The following is a 21553-nucleotide window of genomic DNA, read 5'->3' as shown; positions in this document are numbered from 1 at the left end:
AGATACTTCAACAAGAATACAAAACATGTCAATTCTACAGAAACATGGATTATATTGTGAACTCTGTATTGTCAGTATTTATTATGGAAATTATAATGCTAGATTATTTTGCCTGATTTTACTCCACTTTTTTTAATGTTTATGCACCTGCGTGTAAATAGTGGGAAACAGAGCTTTTCTTGTCACCCTAAACATGAATGTGTCCTGCTGCAAGCTTGAAATAATTTCAATACTTTCTCATTTTGATAAGGCTTGTTATGGTCAGTGTAAAGTAGGACTTTGACTATAGAAATCTCAGCAATGCATATGGCTGTATGGTTCTGTATGGTAAGATGGTTAACTGTTGCATTTGCTTTGCTTAGTATAAAATGTGTATCAGCAATATAAGGGATATTTGTGACTAAATGTGCTAGCACTATTAATGAAGAAGTGGTTTAAGTACTTGTCTTATAATTTTGAGCATTTGTTGCGCCTCCAAATAAATTTTAACCATTTATATGTATCGACACGAATCGATCTGAACTAGGCATGGGCTTTTCTTAAAAAACAACTTTTCCTTTACCTTTTTGTAGCTTTTGGATGGTTTTATCGGTATGAAGGAAAATTTCCCACAATCCGCAAGGTACAAAGTGTGATAAGTGAGCTTGTTTGCTGTGTGTTTGAATTTTAATTCCTCTCTTTTCTTCTCTTTCACTTCATTTAACACATAGAAATTAAGATGCTTTTCAGATACATCTGCCTAGGAATACGTTCTTTTGAACACTTAGAACTTCTCAAAACCTGCCAGCTGCAGTGAGAATAGAGTGTATGCTTTGCAGAAGCTGTTCAGCACAGCTCAAAAAGTACTCAAAATAATAAATAGATCCATAAATAATAAAAGACTTTAAAGATGCAAAAATGGAATGGGAGTCACGTGCAGTTTCTAGTTAAACTTTTACAAATCTCCCATTGAGAGTGCTGAAGGCAAAAGGCTTTCAAGCACATGAATCACACACAAAGAGGAAAAATACCAGAAAATCTTTAAGCCTGGTGGAATACTTAAACCTGTAGAGTCTCATCTAAAACATTGCTGCAGTTCCAAGAAGTATTTCATTCCTCTATTACTTAGTTCTCTTTATTTCTATCATTGTATCTTAGTTATATCATAGGTTTTTGTGTTGTTTGTTTTTTGTGATGGCCAATGGTAATTTTCTGGGAAAGGGCTAACTGTCCAAGAGGGCTCATAGATCTCTCTCCTAAAAACTCAAAGTTTCTGAGGAGGATAAGGAAGTATTTGAGTCATCTTTTATGACTATTATTTTAACCTTCTAGGAGGGTAAGAAATGCCAGTAGTTTTGACCTTAATAAAGAATCAGGAAATAACAGTGTTCTCTGATGCCATTTTATATTGCTAGTGATTGTAAATCATCTTGGATCTTTAGCATATAAAATCCAGTATGGTTAGGATCATCTGACAAAGATAAATACATGTTATGAAAATTCAGCCTCTTCGCACAAATAGGTGATCTTTGCTATGTCTGCTGACCAAGATAATTTACAGAGCCTCCAAGTACCTTTTCATATATCAATAAAGATTCATTTCGGTTCCTGTTGAACTCTGTTACACAGTGTGCACTGAAACTTCAAAGTATTATATGCTTAACCTTTTGCTTTTAGAATCATTTTAAAATATTCAAATGGTAAGTTTTCTTCCTGCTGAAAGTTGCAAATGGATTTCCTCTGTGTGTGCTTAAAAAATAAAAAAATAAAAAATAAAAAATCACTTTACTTAAAATAACTTTAATAGGAAATGAACTGAATCCATGGGGAAAAAGGACAGGAGGGTTGACTCATCTTGGTGTATCTGAAAGCAATAAATGCAGCTAAGATTGTCTCATAAATGTTGATATCCTGAAACTCTTTGGCATGCATACTGCTTAGTGTGCCTTTCGATTCAGTAATTTTCCAAATCTTGATACTTAGTGGGTTGACTTGCCATCTTCCAGATACTAAATTTCATAGGCAGCATTTAATGTATCTTCTACTTTATTGGAGGATAAAATTTTATCAAAAATTGTCATTAAAGAATAAACTAACTAGCCCTGCAAAAAACACTGCAACAGATAGTTATTAAAACATGAGAAGCCAAATGTTTGACTTAAGGTTGCTTTGTGGTTTTCTATTTTTTTTCCTCCAAATATTATTGGGTTTCCAACAGTAGCTACACTTCACCACAGAGCTTACCACTGAACTCATCCAACAAGATCACAGGCTTCTAAAAGACTATGAAGAAGTCTTACCCTTTTTTTGCATTGTGTATGCAACATTTTTATTATTTTATTTATTTTATTATGTACAGTATTAGTTCACACACACATTGATTTTTGCTGCTGGTGTTAGGGACTGTTTGGTCTCTATGATCTGGAACTCTTTCCTGAGGGCAGTTCAGTTTCTCCATTGATCTAATCTTCTCCTTTCTAGGTTCTTGTTTGTATTAAGGCATGCAATGGTGTGTTTAGGATGTATGAGGTATGAAGTAATTTATTTTTTTAAGCAGTGTTCGCATCTATGTGTACATGAGAGTCTGAAAGCAGTTAATCTCATACTGATGTAAAAATGGAGATGATAACTAACCCAACCGAACTAGCTAGAGAGGACTAATCAAAACTAGTTGACTGGTCAAAGATTTGTAGTGGGCCTGCCTGCTCCTCAGTTGTAGCTTTGCAGAGGGGTAAGCTGAACTCTCAAATATTCAATAAACTGTTGCATTTCTAGCAAATTGCTGAGGAAATGCAGTTAAGAATTACATATGAAAGATGGGCTCCATACTTGCACTATACTTCACTTTTCAAGACAGGCACTCATGTACTGAACTTGAAATTTGTCATATTTTTAGCTTATGTAAAAATCTAGCTTAAAAAAATAATAATAATTCCCAGAAAGGAAAGGAGCAAAAGAAGTCAAAAAGCGATAGTTTCTGTGAACAGAAGAAAAATAAAAAGGAAATGGAATTTGAGCAAAGACTTGCCAAAGAGAAAGAAGGAATGCTGGAGAAAGAAAAGCAACTGAAAATAAATCGTCTTGTACAGGAGGTATGTTGTATTCTTCTGTCAGTTGCAAAATTATATTGGAGGAAAATAAGCTGAATCTTCAGTGGAAGTATCTGAATAGGGAGCTTGTTTAATTGTCAAAGATAACAAAGTTTAAAAATGAATTACATTTCACTACAAACCTGTTTCTAAGTGCTTGTTGCTGCTGTCAATTTATGTTCAAGTGAGGCAAAAATTCTGCGTTTATTTAGTGTCCACCTTTAGTGATGAGTTTAATGGAAGAGAGAAGAACAGGAAGTCATTCTCAAAAGTACAGTTAGTTGGAAAACTAATCTAAATGCCATATCCTGAGTTTCAAGCCTTTGTACTGTAACAATATCTCTAATCTGTTTTTTAATGCACTGGTGATATGCTTAAGGTGTCTGAAACAGAACGTGAAGATCTAGAAGAATCAGAAAAAGTGCAGCATTGGGTGGAAAGACTTTGTCAGACACGGTTAGAACAGATTTCCTCTGTGGAAAATGAATCTCCTGAGGTAAAATGATGGCTTTTCTATATGCTGCATGATCTCTAAGTAACTCACTGATTTTCTGCTAAAAACAACAGCTTTTACCAGATGTAATAGAGAAAAAAGGAAAAATAGAATAAAAAGACAACTGTCTGTAGCAGGTGAATGACAGTGTAAGTTTGATGGTTTGTCTAGATGATCTTGGAGGTCTTTTCCAACCTTAATGACTCTATGATTCTATTGTATTTGATGTTTCCATAGTTGATAGGGATGATGTCATCCGTTAAAGGTCAATATTAATGTTTCTGGTTTGTCCATTTCAGTATGCTATCACTCCAAAATAACTGAACTGGATCATGAGCAGTTTTTGGGATAGGCAGAACATGTTGCTGATAAAAACTTACTAAATGAGAGTAAAATATCCAGCTGTGATTTTTTTTTTAAAATTATTATTATTCTGTACAAATAAGATCATCACTAATCATCTCTTCAATGCCTGCTTGAATTGCAGTCATGATACAAGTATTAATTGCAACTAATAAAGTGACATGAAGAGACTGACAAAAGAAAAAACCTCCCAAAGAATTGGTTCCTCTGTTTTAAATAGTCCCCTCAGCTGAAGGAAATTGCAGTGAATGTGTCTCAGAGCTACGTGCCTCTATGTGTAGAGTGAGGCTTTCCCACCATCCTGCTGTGTGGCCTTCTTCCAAGCATAGCTGTTTTCAGGAGGAACACTGCAATCTACTGAATTCCCTTGGGACCCTGAGCAATTGCAACCACACAACCACAAAGGGGACCCTTGGGGGGAGCCCTCTTTAGACAAATTTCCTACAAGTCGGTATGCAGCGGCCTTGAAAAAAAACAGCTGGTCTTTTGTTCTTCCTACTCAAAGGTTTGGGTCCATTTGGTTCTTTGGTGCAGGTCTCCAGAATGGTGGAATAATTACACTATGTTTTCTGTCACTACCTAACTTAAGCTGTGTGGGTACTACCGGATCTTTGTCCCTCTTTTTGGAAAGCAGGAGGGAACGTTATGGACTAAAGATACTGTTGCTGAGTTCTACTCTGGTCTGAGACAAATACTCTGTATTTGTTCCACCAATTCTGCTACACTGCGTATTATTGGTCTATTATAGTACTTCTGCAAAGCTACTCAAGATGTTGCACTCATATGAAATGTAAAGATAGAATGCTTCTGAGGAATAGATGCAACAGAACTATATTCAGGTACTACAGACCTGAACAGCTGCTTGAGTACAAGAGCAATGAAGATCTGTTATACACTTTTTTTTTTTTTTTTTTTTAAATTATTTTTTGACAGTAAAGTGTGTTTTGTTTTTTTTTTTTTAGTACCAAAATGTGATTATGGCATATGAGATCTCAGTGTCAACAGAAATCTATCTGGGGAAAATTGTGTCAGATTAAACTAAGATGCATGCATCTGTAGAACAGCTTATCTCTCTTTTAATATTTCCTAAGTTGCATCTATCAGCTGGAGTTTCTTACATAATTAAATCATACCACTGATAAATGTCTAAATGAAATGTTAGGAACTCTAACAGCACATATGTGAATTTTCTCATGCTTGAAAACATTTTCTCCTGAATTTCTGGGAGGGGAGTGGCTTATCCTGTTCAGACTGGAATTTGCTGGTATTGTGTTGGTTAATAGAAATTACAAAGTCCAGATCTTCCTGAAGATTTGGTTTTCATGGAACCCAAAGCTGTTTTGTTTTGATAGCTGCTTACATTTACTTCCCCCTTCTCCATTACGATCTGATGCAGATTGTTTTCTGACTTGAAACTTGGTGGATGTCTAAAGTTGCTTTCCTTTGATATGTAAAATAGCTTCCATAGAAACACTTCATGGATATTGTGTGCAAGAAGCCAGGAGATTTCAGAGCAGGAGCAGTTAGGTTGGGTGCTGGTGGAGGATTTGCCATTAATTTCTTCAGAGCTGTTGCATGTATTAACTGGTAAGGCAGATTTTTGTTCTCTTGTGCATAGCTGGCAAGTGGACGTCCTTCCGCTTCTTCCTCTGCCACATCAATGAGGCGGTTTGCTGGTGGCCTACAGCTTCATACCACAGATCTTGATGATATAAACTTAGATGAAGTTGAGAAACATGTGGCACCACCACCACCACCACCACTTGCTGTTACTGCGGTATCATCAGCTCATCCACTTCCTGTACTGAATGTTCCAGTTTCCAAATGTCCAGTCCTAACAGTATCACCAGCTTCCCAGGTGACATCATTATCTGTTTGGATGCATGTGCCTTTACCATGCTCCTGCCTAGCCTCCCTCCCTGGCTCCATTATCCACTTCATCTATTGGATCCATCAGCAGGAATGAAGTGTTTTTGTTGTTTGGTAGTTAGTGAATGTAGTCCAGAGGTCGTTTTGCTATTTGTTTATTCTTGGAATTTTTAAGCTCTATCCTTCCTGCATGTGTTGCTGACTCATCACATGCAAATATGTTGGGAAGAATGTGTTAGTTAAAAAGAATATTTGGACTTGAGTATTTAAAAAAAAAAAAGTAATAAATGTCAGGCAGCAAATTTAATTCAAGTCTGAGATAATTATCCATGTAGTGAAAATCGCTGCTATCAAAGTCTTTAAATTTTTATCAGGTTTATTTGTTAGGTGCAAAGATCGGAAGAAAAGAAATAGCTTGAAATCAGAAGATCTAACTTTTAAAACCTCAACAGTAAAACAGTTCTAAATGAACAAGAGTTGGTGATCTTTCTGTAAATCAGGTTTGCTTTTTACTGACACAAAAGAGCTCGAGATATATTCTTCAGAAAATATTCCAGTGTTATTACAATCTCAGTCTAAAAGAGGATCACATATTATAAGAAATCTTGTGCCAGATCTCATTCTAGGAGAGAAATGGCAGCTGCTGCATCGCACTTTCTCTTGCAAAGCACTGATGGGATTTGTATACTCCAGTTTGTTTACCAAAATATTATGTTTGTTTCAAACAGCAAAAGAGGGTCCAGTATGGTCACTTCTTTCCTACATGTTATTTTTTTCTGCATGGATTTATTGATTGCACTATTGTGTTTGTTTGTTTTTTTCTTGCATTTTTATTTGGAAATACTCAACTTTTGCATGATTTTTGTTAAAGTGAGAAAGGATATACAAATTTATCACTTGGGGAGAGTGGCAGATTGTTTTCATGTAAATAACTGCCTTAATGTGAACTATCTATATTTCATTATAAACTTCACCTCTTACAGTGCTTCCTCTTATGTGGTTTACAAGTTTGAAGTGCCAAGAATATGCTAGATCCATTGAAATGGAGACGATGTATGTTCTTATGGATAACAAGTTTTCCCTGTTGTCTGCAAATAAGTGTGTATGCACCTAATGCTAAGGGTCTGATTTTTAAAGGGAGTAAAGGAACTTCCAAACTGGATCTAACCTCAAACATATTCCAATATATGTTTCTGGTAGTTTTTCACGGCCAGATGTCTTTGAGCAAAAGATCAGTCATTAAAGAAATATAGAGCTGGCAACAACAAAAATTACCCAGCCTTCAGTAATGGGTAGGCTAGTTCTCACTAAGTGTAATTAGCAGTGTATACAAGGAAAGAAGTAAACTCTTGAGCTCTTAAAAGTACTAATACTGAACCAGATCTGCTTTTTATAAGCAGTATTAGCAGTAACCTAGTATTGCTAATGTGGTATCAGACATGATAATAAAATCAGAAGGTGAACAGTTCTGCCTGGACTCTTCTTGCAAGTAAAACAAAAACATTTCATTTGATTTCAATAATGAAATATCTTGCATTTATGCCAACTAAGGCAAAAATTAAGGAAGATTTCTTGTTGTCCACCAAGAAGATTTTGCTAATGTTATTCAAAACTGTAAACCTTTTCTCTGGTGTTTTCTTGCCCCCTATATCACTGTATTTCAAATTCAGCTCTTAACAAATACCTGACAAAAGGAACAAGGTTTCCTGTCAAGTATGTTCTTGGTAACTAGGTATTAAAACACCTGGTATAAATGGAACTCCTTCATAAAATCATTAGTAACTGTATATTTTTTACCTGAACCTGGTACTAAGTCTGCTGCTGTTTAGGTTGTAAGAAACACCTCCCACGTTGGCAAAGTGTCTGCCGTGTCAAGCAGTCCGCTGGTATGTTATCTGTTGTTAATAATGAATGTAGTTTTATGAACTTCCCATGTAATGGTAGCATAAAGGAAAGGTCAAGGGTCTCACTCTGCATGGTTGATTTATTTCAAATTTGGCACTTGCAGTCAGGTATTTAGATCTTGTGTTACAAGATACCTTATGCCAGGTAGTGGTAGTGACTTGTAATGATCTGAAGACTTCATATTTCGACCCTTCAGCCATATACAGTTGAAGTTTGCATGTTCTGTGGAAAGTCTCTACGTTACTGAACGTGTAAGAGTGCTTTTCTGCAAAGACAGACAAAGAGCTGGGACTGAGCTGTATTTTAAACATTATGGCTACATGCTTCAAAGTGAGCTCTTTTTTTCTTTTCTCACTCCTCTCCCCTCTTTTTTTTTTTTTTTTTTTTTTTCCCCTGATAAGAATCACATTTATTTGTTCACGGTTTGCATTGATTTTAATTCAGATTGGCCAAATGCCAGTCTTCCCTATTCTAAGGCACTCTTCAAGTTGTGCAACTTCAGGAGAAATTGTCTGGTTCCAGTGTGACTTTATTAAAGTTAATCTGTGAACCTTCTCACTCTTCTGAAATCAGAAAGTAGTAATATATTTTGTAGGGCGGAAACAGCATTAACTGGGGGATGTCTACATGAATTGAGGGAGTTCCAAAGAACTGGTTCCAAAAATTCTTTGAAAAATAATAATAATTTAAAATCAACCAATTTACTGGAAGCAATTCAAATAATTTTAGAAGATAGAGCTTGTATGATGTGAGTTACTATCTGGAAAAGACCATGTTTCTGATGAGAAACATTGACAAGACTGTCCTGAGAGTTGCTGGGGTTAAGTCAGAAACTAAACCCATGGGGCTCAGTTTTGAAGTTTTTACTTGAGCACAGCTCTGCTTGACGTCAGTAGGAGTTTTGCCTGAATCAGAAGTGTGGAATCAGTCACATAGCTAGTACGTGCTGGATGATATCTGTACTTTGTAGAGTCAAGGGAAGGTAGTTAGCATCACTAACCTTTGTTCTTGACTGTGAGTTATCTTGAAGTCGGTTATGTGGAAAGCTAATCACTTTGTGGAAAGCGGTCCTTTTGAATTTCATCTTGTGTAAATCCATTTAGCCACTGATTGGTTAAAATTTCATTTTAAGTTCACTATCTTCTTACATTCAATTTTAGCATTTTTTTTTTCTGTAGTTTCTCATTCAGTTAATTGCCTTAATGGGATGAATGCCAAAAGCAGAGATGAGATTTTTTTTCTATGATCTTGCTGGTGAAGCCAGAGGTTAAGGGACAAGGTTGTTGTTTGCATTTTAGAGAAAATGTGCTTTCATCTGGTAACTTTGACAGTATCTCATTTAAAATATTTGTGTAAGCCTTTTGTTACATTAGTATCATTAAATTCATTGCCATAAACAATGTTGAAGTATTTAGTGAAATCGTGGTTTATCATAAATTATGCTGTAAATCGTAATTTTCTTAACCCCTGTAGCAATTCGCGCCAAGTCCACCTACCCAGCGACATCCAGGGGTACCAATAATCTCTAAACCAGTCATGCTTCATCCTGACCCAAACGTTATGGTCAGGCCAACTATCAAATCAGAGGCCCTGGTAAGCCTTTTAATGCTTTTATTTTCTTGTGAATGTTACAGTACTGTGGGATTTGTTGTCGACTTCTTATCAAAGAGGCAGTGCTTGTTTCATTTTCTGCTAAGTAAAAGTCATACAGACTTTTCAAGTAATCACTAATGGTAAGTACAAATAGATATTTTTCCAGTTGTTCATAACCCAAGAGTCACATTAATGACAGTTTTTGTACTGGAGTGTAGAATTCCAGAGCATTATAGATCTTAATCTCTGTAGGAGAATCTGTGTATATTATTTTTTCCCTTGTTTTGTGTTGATTTGCATTTTCATAATTCATGGGTTCTTTTAACAGAAATGAAGTAGCAAGAAGTTTATTATACTGCTTTTTTTTTTTTTTTTCCCTGTAAATAGTCATAAATATACTTGAAAGATATCTATGCATCTCATTCTTTTGTTGGCAAAGAGAAAACAATTTTGTGTCTTAGACATCAATAAAAGGAGGGTGCAGTGTTATTGAAAAGTCTACTCACATTTAGGTACTTTTTAATTGTATTTCCCAGTATCTGTTTCAAATGTAAATGAAGAAATAGGGTAAATATAATTGGACCAAACATATGGCATCTTCAAGAACTGTTTTGTGAGGGAAGATAAGCTATGGCTTTCTGAAAAGAAAGAAATACTGTTTTGGGCAAGTGGTAACTCCCACATGTCAGCCCAGAAATTTCATCTGAGACAACTGATGGAGCAATCAGTAGTAATAACATTATTTTTGAGGATAATTTTGGCTTGTTTTCTTAGCATTAGTGTTATGTGTCAATTATATGTATGTGTGTAGACTTTTGCCTGTATGCACAGTTACAAGAGTTGGACACTATATTGCATTGTGATCTTTCCATGTAGTGCAGAACATCACATTTGCATTCCATTCATTTAATTAAAAGCTTATGCCACATCTGACAATAAATGACATGCGCAATATTCATAGCTGTATTTCTGACAGTGGGATGGATGTTTCTGTTACTTTCTTCCATAATTGTTCCTCTACTTTCCAAATTCCAGACTGAAAAGATTCAAATGCTATCTAGTAATCAGCTCTTCTATAGACATATTTGCTGTGAAACTTCTCTATTATAAATAGATTGAAATGAAGAATTAAAGCAAGTTTTGTAAGTTGCTCAAGAAAAGACAGATGGATGAGATTGAAAAAAAGTTAAAAATCCTTCTAGCAGAGTTATTTCCTTCAGTTGTATGCAAGGAACTTCCATTTTAGTTCTGTTTAGAAATTCATTACCTCTATGCAATTTGAAATTCCATAGAGGAGGATTAAAAAGAGTAAAAATCATAATTTACAGTTAATACAATCAAACTTTGAGCAATAAATATCTGAAATGGAAGTATTAAGTAGCATGAAAAAAAACTTCACTGTGGTTCTACATAGAGTTTCTGAAAGGAACCGTTGACGTTTAAACTTTCCTTGCAAGATGTGAAGCTTGATTCTGCAAGACTGCAGCTAAAGTGTATCAGACATAGCAGCAGTAAGACATAATCAGAAATTTCAGATGATGACCATAGTTACAGCAAAATCATCTGAACAAAAATAATTATTTGTTGTTGTGAAGTGGCTGGGAATGGGCTCAACAGTTTTGGCATACGGAAGTGTGCACTACCTGCCTAGCTCCTTCAGAATTGTTTTCTCATATTTGATATTTTGCTATGCGTATTCTCTCAATTGCAGTTGTGTAGGGAACGAGTACTAAAAAGTGCAAGTATGATTCAGTCCCAAGAAGAGCAAAAAAACATTGATTTCTCTTGTTATCAGGTGATATTTGTCTACAGCAAGGAGTTAATACCTGGTTTGGCCATGTTCTTTCTTTTGCAGCCACAAGAGATGTTTAAAAGGATGGTGGTTTACAATTCATCATTTAGAAAAAAACAAGTAAAATAACGTTTTCCATGTTTTGTGTGATACTCCTTTTGACTGGTTGTAGGTTTTGAACCCTCTTTTCTAATCCTGTTGTTCAGTTTCTAAAACAGAGGACTTAAGACAGCCCTGGTGCGTGAAAACTGCTAGCCTTGGTAAAGCTGCAGTGTGCATGTGGCTCCTGTAGCCTGGACAGGTGGTTCAGACTGAGCCATATTGTTGCATAGTTCAATATTTAAGACTGCTTAACACTGATAAATGTCCTGAGATTGGGTGATTTTTTTTTAAAAATATATATTCCTAGAGCTTTTTTTTTTTTTCTCTTTTAGCCTCCAATTACAATACTTTCTGAAATATTTTTTTAGCTTAACAAACAAAGCTATTATCATGACATAGTTGTTCGTAGGAAATCAGAGGAACTGATGGTGGAAAGCACTTATTGATATAGCATTATATATGATAAATACATTTGTATTATGTAGGATTTTCTGCCATATTACCACATTTATTGTCTTCCTCTGTGCAGCTTTAAATAACCATAGTGCTGGAATTTCCATCTCTCTCTCTTCGGTTGACTGCTCTGTGTCATGATAGGTGATGCTGTGAAGTGAACTTTGTGCTTAAGTTCTCTGTTGCTGTTAAAGGTGCTGTTTTCTGTCCAAAACAGCTTTACTAGTACAAGCTGAGCTATATGCATTGTCACGTTATATGGAAGTGTTGAGGCAAAGCTGTAAGCTCACAGTGTGAGCCTTTGGTGTAAAGCATGAAGATCAATCATGACTTTTTGTTTCTTTTGTTTAGTTTCAGTCTTTCTTGATATTCAGCGTGGGTCAGTTAATACGTAGAATCATTACGTAGGCATGTTTTCCAGATAAGTGAAATTGTAATGCATAAGAAGGAAAATAAAAATGATTTGAGAACTTCAAGGTTAACCATTATGTATCTTTATGAAAATGATGAATTAGGTCTGTTTCATAGATGCAGTCAAGTTAATATGTGAAATGTTGGCAAAATGTCAAATATTTAAGATTTTCATTGGTCCACTGAAAAACTCCCCCAGACAAGATTTGTCTCCCATACATGTGCTAATTTATGATCCTTCAAGTGTCCATTTGAGCAGATGAATTTCTATGAACAGACCCACTGTTGAGGATTCAGGTGGCATGTGCTGAAGGTTCAGGTCAGAACAGAAAACTGGATTTGACTGAGATAGCAAATCAAACTTGGAGACTGTTTGGTTGAAACTGAATAATAGTACGTTTTAATTCTTTTCTCTTTATTTCAGTCAGTTCTTACTTTATATAAATGCTAGAAACTCCACTAAGCATGCCATTGAGATAGATGCTTTTTAAAAAAATTATTTTCCCACTCAAAGCAGGAGCATTAGCTTCCATCTAGAAGTCCAGACAGGTAGTTGTTTCAGCGTAGTCAAACATTTTAATGTTCTGTATTCTACAGATGTTAATTCTTTTGAATGTTTCTGTAATTGACAGTACTGTCAAGAATGTTTATAACATTCCCCTGTAATGTGTGGGAGGTAGAAATAGCCCAGTGGTTTCGAATTGGTATTGCTTGGTGCATGTTGTGTGCACTGTCGACATTGCGAATTTGATGCTTCAGAGGATGTGTTCATTTTTTCATGACTGTATTTGTACATTTGTTGTATCCAGATCACATAATTCCTTCATTTGTAGGTTTTTTTGCTGTGAAGTTTTACCTTTTGTCCTGCTTAGAAGTGGCTTTCCCAGGAAAATTTTCTTCAAGGGCAACATCTGTTTTCTGTGAGGCTGACTTGGGACAAAGAGTTCAATGACTTGCTTTATGTTACATAATGAATTAGTGACTTGGCTGAGATTGGAGTCCTTTCCTCTAAATTGTTTGCTCCAAGATCATAGAAGTCTACTTCAGCCACTGTACCAGATATCTCTACGAATTCAGCTGATATGCTTTCTAAAATCATGAATGATTGGGTTTTATTCCTCACAAGATGAAATTCGGTCCTCATTGAAGCCTGTGATCAAACTGCACACATTTAGTTCATCAAAAGTAGCAGTTCACAAGTGCAATGAAACTAATTCTTACATAAATACTAAATAAGATGTGGACTCTCAGTTCTCTGCAGAACCACAGGCAAACAAAATTGGTTTTTGTCCTTTGTTTGCTCATGGTATGCAGCCAACTCCCCAAAATGCCATGAAGAAGAGAAGCAGTTTGAAAGAGTCTGGTCCTGCAACTTAGCGTTTGTGGAGCAGTGTTGGTGATATGCAAATCACACTGTCACTTCTGTCAGTGTGAAATAGTGTCCGATGTGATGGCAGTCCCAAGAATGGCCAAGTACTGGGAGAGTAATAAACAGTTGCTCAAAATTTTTCCATAGCATGGCCAGTTCTAACTGCTGATTTACTGTGAGGTTTTAAAATCTATTCTGACTGTCAGGACAGACTATTTGCTACCTTTCTGTGCTTTTCTCCATTTACAGTCTTCCTCCTTATCTTACAGAATTCTATTTTTTCATTAATAGCTAAAATGGAGTTTGTGTGTTAATCATGAGGCTCATGCACGTGCTTCTATAACTGTGTCTTATTTTATTCACAGGGCTTCCAGAAATATGTGGAAGACTTTGATCCACATTCAATGGTAAGGAGAGAAGTCATAAATCTTAGTTTAATATAATACATGCCAGAAAAATATGAACATCCTTGATTATGAGGCCTAGGAGGGGTAATATTCTTTCTTGTTGGCTTGCTGGGCTTTGTCTGTTTGTTTCTTCTAGACCTTGTGAAAGGGAGCTTTCTTACTGGAAAAAGAAACAACTAGCCAGTGTTTTGCACTTCCTCTAAGACTATTTTAGAGGATGCAAAGGACCCTTTTCACCAATCAACTACATAGATCAGCTTAATTGTTTTATGTTGCTGAGATGGAAATAACTAACATTGTCTTTTCATAGTTTACTCCAGAGCAGATTGTGGGAAAAGATGTACGCCTCCTACGCATTAAAAAGGTAAATACTACCTTATTGATTGATATTTAAAGAGTTCATATAAGCATTTCATGTACAGATGTGTTTACTTGGAAGAATGGAACGTTGAGAAAAAATTCACAGCTTTTTCTGAACTAAAACTCTTTTTTAATAGGAAGGATCGTTAGACCTTGCAGTTGAGGGAGGAATTGATTCTCCTGTTGGAAAGGTAGTTGTATCTGCAATCTATGAGGGTGGTGCTGCAGACAAACATGGTGAGTAACAATGGGGAATTTGAGTACAGCTGCAAAGTGGCCTCTTGCACTGACTGATTTCTTAGCTAATTTCAGAGCTATAGTTGTTGCTGAGAAGCTCACTTAGACTGTCCAAGGCAACCAATTCTATCTCATCTCTAAGAGCAGTGCAAAGAGAGGTTCATGGTTTGAAGAGTGCTGCTTAAACTGATACTTAAGTAAATTTTATAAATTGTCTTTAAGAAATAGTCACTCTTGCTGTGTTTTTTTTTTTGTGGTAAAAACTGTAATAATGTGGAACAAAAATGCAGAGCTGTTCTCTTCTCAAGGATTCCCCTTTTTCCAGTTGTATATCAACAATCACTCATTCTGTTAATTAAAGAAAGTTAAATCTGGTCCTCATTATTTCACACTTCCCAAATAATTGTATTTGTAGGATTTAATGTGCAAAGCAGATACTACATAATAGCTGTGCTACATTGTTTGGTTTTGTTCTTAATGCTACTTCCAATGGTAATTGGTTTGTAAAATACCTGGTTTTGCTCCCAAAATCCAACTAAAGGCCTTCTGACAGCTTACCCCTGAAAGCCACAAGAACATGCATACCTGGAGGGTATGCTCCTGTGGGTCAGTCTCTCTCATCCTTACCTTGAAAGCCGTGTTGATGAACAGGTAGATGGACAGGATATCTCCTTAGATTGCCTTCTATGACTTTGTCCCAACAAGCCAAGTTCAAGTCACTTTTTCTCTGAAGAGCTCTCAGACACTCAATTTCTTTTTCAGGTGTTCTGTTTTTCTTTGACTTGTCACTGTTGTTGGTCTCTCTTTATAGCTGAGGCTGACCCCATACTATATACCTCTTCCCCTTCTCAAATCCAGTCCCAGTTAACAGACTAGATTAGCAAATCAAAATAAGTTCAGAGAACTAAACACATGCTTTTTGGAAAGGAATGGCAGTCCTGTAAAGCCTTGACAAATGCTACTTAGACATCCAGGTATTTAAGTAATGCTAATTTAATAGTGGTAGCAGACTACAGTCAACCACAATTCATAAGGAACATGGATAGGTTACCCCAGATAGGCAAACTACTGTTACTACAGAAAATCTTCCTAAACTTGTCCAATAATTCCATTTGTGTTTGCCTGTAGAAAACTCACGTGTCAACTTTTACTGTCAGTTCTCACATCTAGTTAATACACTATTCATAGTACTCAGTACTGCATAAATACACAAAGAAGACCATCACGGATACTATTTTGATAATGTGTATGTATGCTCACCAGGAGGCATAGTGAAAGGGGATGAAATACTGGCTGTAAATGGCAAGATAGTAATTGACTGCAGGCTGGCAGAAGCACAAGCAACCCTGGCAAATGCTTGGAACATGGGTGGGGTAAGTATATGGGAATACTTTTCCATTGTACCTGTAACTCTCATAATGTGTATTTTTCTTTCACAATGTTGTCACAGCAGTAGAAGTAAAGTTGAAAATGTCAAAAGTACAAGTATGTCATGCCACCCAAGTGAGTTGAAATCTGTGGATGATATTGGTATACAGCAACTCTGAAAGTCTTGCCTGTAACTTACTCCAAAAGTTTATGACAGTTAACCACACGTCGAGATTTGTACTTAAACACATTACACATTACATTCTGAGTGACTGTAGTACTTTCATCTATGGAATCTCTCTTTAATATTGAAAATTACTTGGAAGCTGATCAGAACTTTGTTAATTGCTTATCTAATCTTTGATTTCTTAAAGTACAAATAGCTACAGTGCACTTTGGCTACAGTGAACATATTCTCAACAAGAACTGTATTAATTGCTAAAATAACCAAATATAGAAACTTAGAATGACTTTTTTTTTTTTTTTTTTGAAAGCATATTGCAAGTCTAGTAGATTTTCTCCTTAATTTTAGGATAAAAATCAAACAGGTCTATCTCGAAACTGCATTTTAGAGGACAGGACATCTCCTTAGGTTCCCTCTGGCTTTCCAGGAATAGATTGCCTTTCTGACCATCTGTCTGATATTTCGTGGTTGTCCATTAACCACCTCTAAAGGGAATGCTTAGCAGTACTAATTTGCCTGTTCATTTCTGTTGCAGGATTGGATTGACTTAGTCATTGCAGTGTCACCTCCAAAGGAATATGATGATGAAATGTAAGTGTATAAACTTTCTTTTTGTGGGGATTAAAAGACTAGTAACAACAGTTTGTACAGTACACTTTTTATGGGACAGATAATGCTTAATGTATTTATTTATTTACTATGGACTATATAACTCTTTGGCACCACATGGTTGCTAATTTGATCACCATAAGTAGCTATCAGCAGTGGTTCTCAGAGTTCTCAAAATGTTGAATCTCAAAATTGTTTGCACACGACTACTCACTTTTGCTTTTGGTTTAGAGTTGAAGGAATTGGGGGTGAGAAATTGCTGATCTCAAGTTTGGATCACTTACTATGATCCCATGAATCGTAGTTTAGAATGTGGATAAACGAATGTCCGTAATCATTCTTCGTTACAGCGAGATGTTTGATTCTGTGGTGCAGGCTTTTTGTTTTTTTTCCTTTGGTGTTTTTTTTTTCAGCCTTCATTTTATATGAGATCACAGTTATTATCTGTAACTGTGGGGCTGGGTTTTTTTCATTGTTTCTGTTGTTGTTTTGCTTTGGTTTGGTTGTTTTTTTTTTGTTGTTGTTATTGTTTGTTTGTTTTTGAAGATAATCAGTGCAGGTATGAAACAAGAATCCATGACACTGTGATGCAATTATCAAGTCAATGTAACTTGTATTATATTGGACAAAGTTTAAAAGCAAAAGTAATGTTTTGTTGCTTGATTAAAGGAAATGATTTCAAGATATCCTTTCCACTAAATAAAACGGTGGGGGAAAGTTTTAGCCCCAAATCTTGTTCTATGTAGAATACCAGCTATTAGTTGCTGTAAATCAGTATAGTTTTACTAACACCAACTGAAAACTGCTGTAAAATTGTTTGATGTTTAATAACTGTCATTATTTTTCTGTTGTTTTCATATTTTGTATATTTAGCCCTACTATCCCCACCTCAACAGTCAGTCCCAACACACACAGAAAGGTTTTTGAAGGCAGTGCACCTGTGTACAGACAAGGGTATCTCCTGCAGCTGTAGCCACTGCAGTGTTCCCTCATGGTGAATAGCCAGACCTGGGTTAACATAACTGTCCATTTTGAGGCCGTGTTACATTTCAAGCATGTGCCTGCTTGCGCATTGCATGCTATGCCCCACTTTTGTTTCTGCCATGCTGGAGTGTTCTTTGGGCTTTTGCCATGCCTATCCTACTAAAAGAATGAATATTTGTTAATGTCTTTTGGAGATCCTCTACAGAATTGGTTCATCATCTGCCAGACTATGAAATAAGTACGCTCTGCCTAAATGATTAGTTTTTGTTTTTTTTTATCTGTGGACCACTGCTGTGGCTTTGTGAATTCATAACTATATAAGTAATTCTTCTTTAAGGCTTGTCCAAAGAACAAGTTTTCTTTTGTACTTTTTATCAGTGTGCTTCTGAAAAACTGATTACAGCTGTGTGGTTTTCACTGAAGCTTACCTATGTTGATTTGTCTCAAAATTACCCATGCTTTACAGGCTCAGTTTAATGTGAATGTTTTCTCTCTACTGTAATAGTTGTAAGTAGAGTCATAGATGTCTGGAAAACCAGGGTAAGGTTTCTTGTTGCATGTGGTATTTGTTTTATCAATTGCTACAACGCAAATAAAGATTGGCCAACTGAAATCTAGTTACACAATGTCATTCTTACTGCAAAGACAAAACCACTGCACTTCAGCTAACAGCATCTGTTTCTTTTTTTTTTTTTCTTAAGGACTTTTTTTTAAAGAAGGCTACACTGGAGAAATTCTGTCTTTTCCCTGAACAAACCTGCTGCTCTGGAATTTCATAGAAAATCAAAAGTCATACGAGATGCATTTTTGTTTTAAAGAAACATGAATAATTAGAATCTGTGGATTGAACATCATGTTCCTCAGGTTATATGAGTAATTTCACATAATTCTTGAGACATACGGCAAAACAATTGTTTGAAAACCACTGAGAAGACCTGCCAGTGAACACAGCTTTATCTGTGAGAACTCAAAATACATATTTTTTTTCTATTTTTGGAAGACAAATATTAAAAATTATCTTGCAGTTTCCCTGGAAATAGACACTAAAATGACAGATGAAGATAGATCACAGATGTCTTTTCCCAGATGCAACGTTTGTGGTTATACATTCTAAGGGTAGTTTGGGTGCGAGAAGGATTATATTTTTACTCTGTATATGGTGATTTTTCACAGGTGATTGGGATGTATATGGGTAATTTTGGTTCTTACTGATATCCTTGTAATGTACATTTCTGTCGCCTGGTTGTGAGTTGTTTTGATTGTGAAAACCGTGCCTGTGGAAGAGCCTCTATACTAGTTAAACCAGCAGTGCTAGTGTTATTTGGAATAATTTTGGCAATACCTACACGATATTAAGAATATTCTACCAGCAAAATAAATATCAAGCAGGGAGTCCAGCTAACATCAGTATGCAGTCAGTTATGCTAATGTGTATTTATATTGGTCGGTAACAGAATTAGGGGTGGAAAATTTGGGTTTGAATCACAGTACAGTAGTTGTGTACTTTGTTCTCAGTGAATCTACATGCAACTAACTTGTGTAATCAGAAAGCATACCATTTTGTTGTTGGTAATGGTCTTCTGCTTAAGAAACTGTCTCCAGACCACAGCATCTATAATAACCTGACTATAAGGAAGTCTGATTACAGTTGTAGACTTAGTCATTTCTTAATATGGTCAGTGTCTCCTTGGAAATGCAGTTCTCTTCCTGCTTTCCTTGTATTTGCCAGTTTGTATGTGGTTACTCATACTGTGTGTAGTTTTTCTTACCTGGACTAATGAGATCCGAAGTTTATAGTTCTTTGCCTTATCAGTTTCACACTGAAGTCTTGCTGCTTCAACATCTGGAAGCTCTCCTTTCTGTAACACATCAAAATAACCATTACATTCCTGAGAACTCTGTGCTTATATGGAGATAAATGATTTTGTTGACTTCATTTTATTTGCAGTATTGTTCCGATATGCCAATTAGTTTGTCTGGCAGGGTACACACATTAAAGTTTTAAACATTTTGATTCTGTAATTCTCACAACTAACCAGAAATAAAATAGCATATGCCAAATGGGAAAAAAAAAAAAGTGTTGCTTTCTCTTTGTGAATTTGTACATTGTATTAATAGCTAATCTGCTGAAGTGTATGGATTTCAGTCGTTCTTGACTAACAGATGTAATTGCATCAAAATGCCAACCATGTGGATTTCAAAAGAGAACTTACTCTGTACAGAAAGGAATGGTCATTAGTCTGAGCTGTGGTAACTTTGTACAGATTTTTTTTATGGGCACATCTCGTCACTTGGTAGTTGGCATGCTGCTAAGTGCAGCTGCTTCCTTTTATTTCCCTTGCTACATTTTTGGGTGCATCCACCCAGAGCTGTAAACTTCAGAACAAAAAACTAACCCAAATGCATCACCATTAGCACCAGAGGAGAAAATTGAGCAGGATGTATTCCTCCTGCCCTGGTTCCTACTTGTCGATGTTCTGTGACCATCTGTACACTATGGTGATGCAAGTAAGTGATGCTCTAAGATGTTCTCTTAGGAGATGCTCTAATGTTATGTAGCAGCAAACAGTGCCACAGTAACATACCAGTAACTTCAGCCTGCAGCCAGTGTTTGACTGTATTAATAATTGTCTCAGAACATAAGAAGCATAACACAGAAACCTTAGAGATGAGAAGTGTTTTTTACTGAGATGAGAACTGGTTGTTTTTTTTCATAGTGTAAATGAGCACAGAAGACTGAACTGAGAAATCTGAAATCTGTGGGAGGACCAATAGTTGAGTTGTAGCACAAAACTGTCCTTCTTTTCCCAATCTAATCATTGACTTTACTTGCTTGGATACAGCTTAAAATGCATGAGAGGCAGATGAGGAAGTAGTTACTGCTCATTACTTCATATATATGTAAGTAAATGTTACTGTGTTCATTTACCCTCTGTTGAGATGACAGTGTGAGGAGGTGTTTTGTTTCGTTTTGTTTAAGAAAAAAGCTGTTGTTTCTGAAATCCTACTTAAGCCTGTAGTCAGGTCGATTTTTGCTTTATTGTTGGCTTTCACTGCTCTGGGACAAGATCATTTCACTTGTCAGCAAGCTCAAAGACTTGGACAAACCTGTACAGTTTTGAAGCAGTTTCCCTTTTGGTTCCTGTGATGGGTATGACCAGAATGTCTCAGACATAGAACAGCTGTCCATTTCAGTTGCCGCTGCAGTTTCCTGCTGACTGTAACAGTCACTGAATGTGCCAATGCCTCACTCCTGTTCAATCAAACCAGCTATGAAAAGGTAACAGTAGAGTAAATGGGGTTTTCTCTTTTATTCAACCAAAGCTTTGTTTCCTTTGGGAGTGTGGAAACACTGATCTGATGCACAAAGCAGGAAGAGATCCAAGTGTTTCACTGACAGAGTCATGTATGCTTCAAACTGCTTTTAACACAACATGCTTCTTTTTTTTTCATTCACTGTAATCTCAGAGAGAACATGTTTAGTTTCTCAGAGCTGTTTGTTTGCTTAAGATGGCTAAGACCCACTGTCTCTATCTCTATGGGATAATTACTCAGAGGAAGAATTTCTCAGAACTGTTAATAGTCTTTCTTATTCTCTCAGGAATTTTTTGGCCATGTCAGTCACAGAGTTGACTTCAGAGTACCCTGACAGTTGCTGAACTGGAGGAAGGATTACATTAGTCTTCTGACTTTCACATCTGCTTTGTGAGCCCGTGCGTGCCTGCATGCAGGAAACAAAAAATGAATCCTTATGGATTCGTGACCAGAACCATGACACTACAGAGTAGGAAATATCATTGCGTAGTGTTCATGGACACTAGCATTGGGAAATCTTTGATCTGTTTATTACTGGCATTCTGCCACCCTAAGAACTTATAATTTAGCTACTCTTTGACACACTCTCTAAATTACAAAATTTGCTAGTGCTGCCTTTTCTAATGATGTATCTAAGCCCAGGTGCAAATGAGAAGACATGCTTGAAATAT

The 21553-nt window shown here is 36.2% G+C and overlaps 1 protein-coding gene across 1 annotated transcript in view; it reads left to right on the top strand.

Annotated features, from left to right (window-relative positions):
• ABCC8 (ATP binding cassette subfamily C member 8) overlaps positions 1–21553 on the top strand; it is a 114529-nt gene that overhangs the window by 26258 nt on the left and 66718 nt on the right. The window contains exons 16-21 of the mRNA XM_015864139.2: positions 13784–13825; positions 14136–14189; positions 14323–14422; positions 15686–15795; positions 16510–16565; positions 18269–19663. Coding sequence (XP_015719625.1) covers positions 13784–13825; positions 14136–14189; positions 14323–14422; positions 15686–15795; positions 16510–16565; positions 18269–18281 — 375 coding nt within the window. The 3' untranslated portion in view covers positions 18282–19663. Of the gene's footprint in view, positions 1–13783; positions 13826–14135; positions 14190–14322; positions 14423–15685; positions 15796–16509; positions 16566–18268 lie in introns of the transcript that reaches the window.

Source organism: Coturnix japonica, chromosome 5 (assembly GCF_001577835.2).
Source record: "Coturnix japonica isolate 7356 chromosome 5, Coturnix japonica 2.1, whole genome shotgun sequence".
NCBI lineage: Eukaryota > Metazoa > Chordata > Aves > Galliformes > Phasianidae > Coturnix > Coturnix japonica.
The sequence above is the reverse complement of the archived record's forward strand: the minus strand, read 5'-3'. Positions and strand labels throughout refer to the sequence as shown.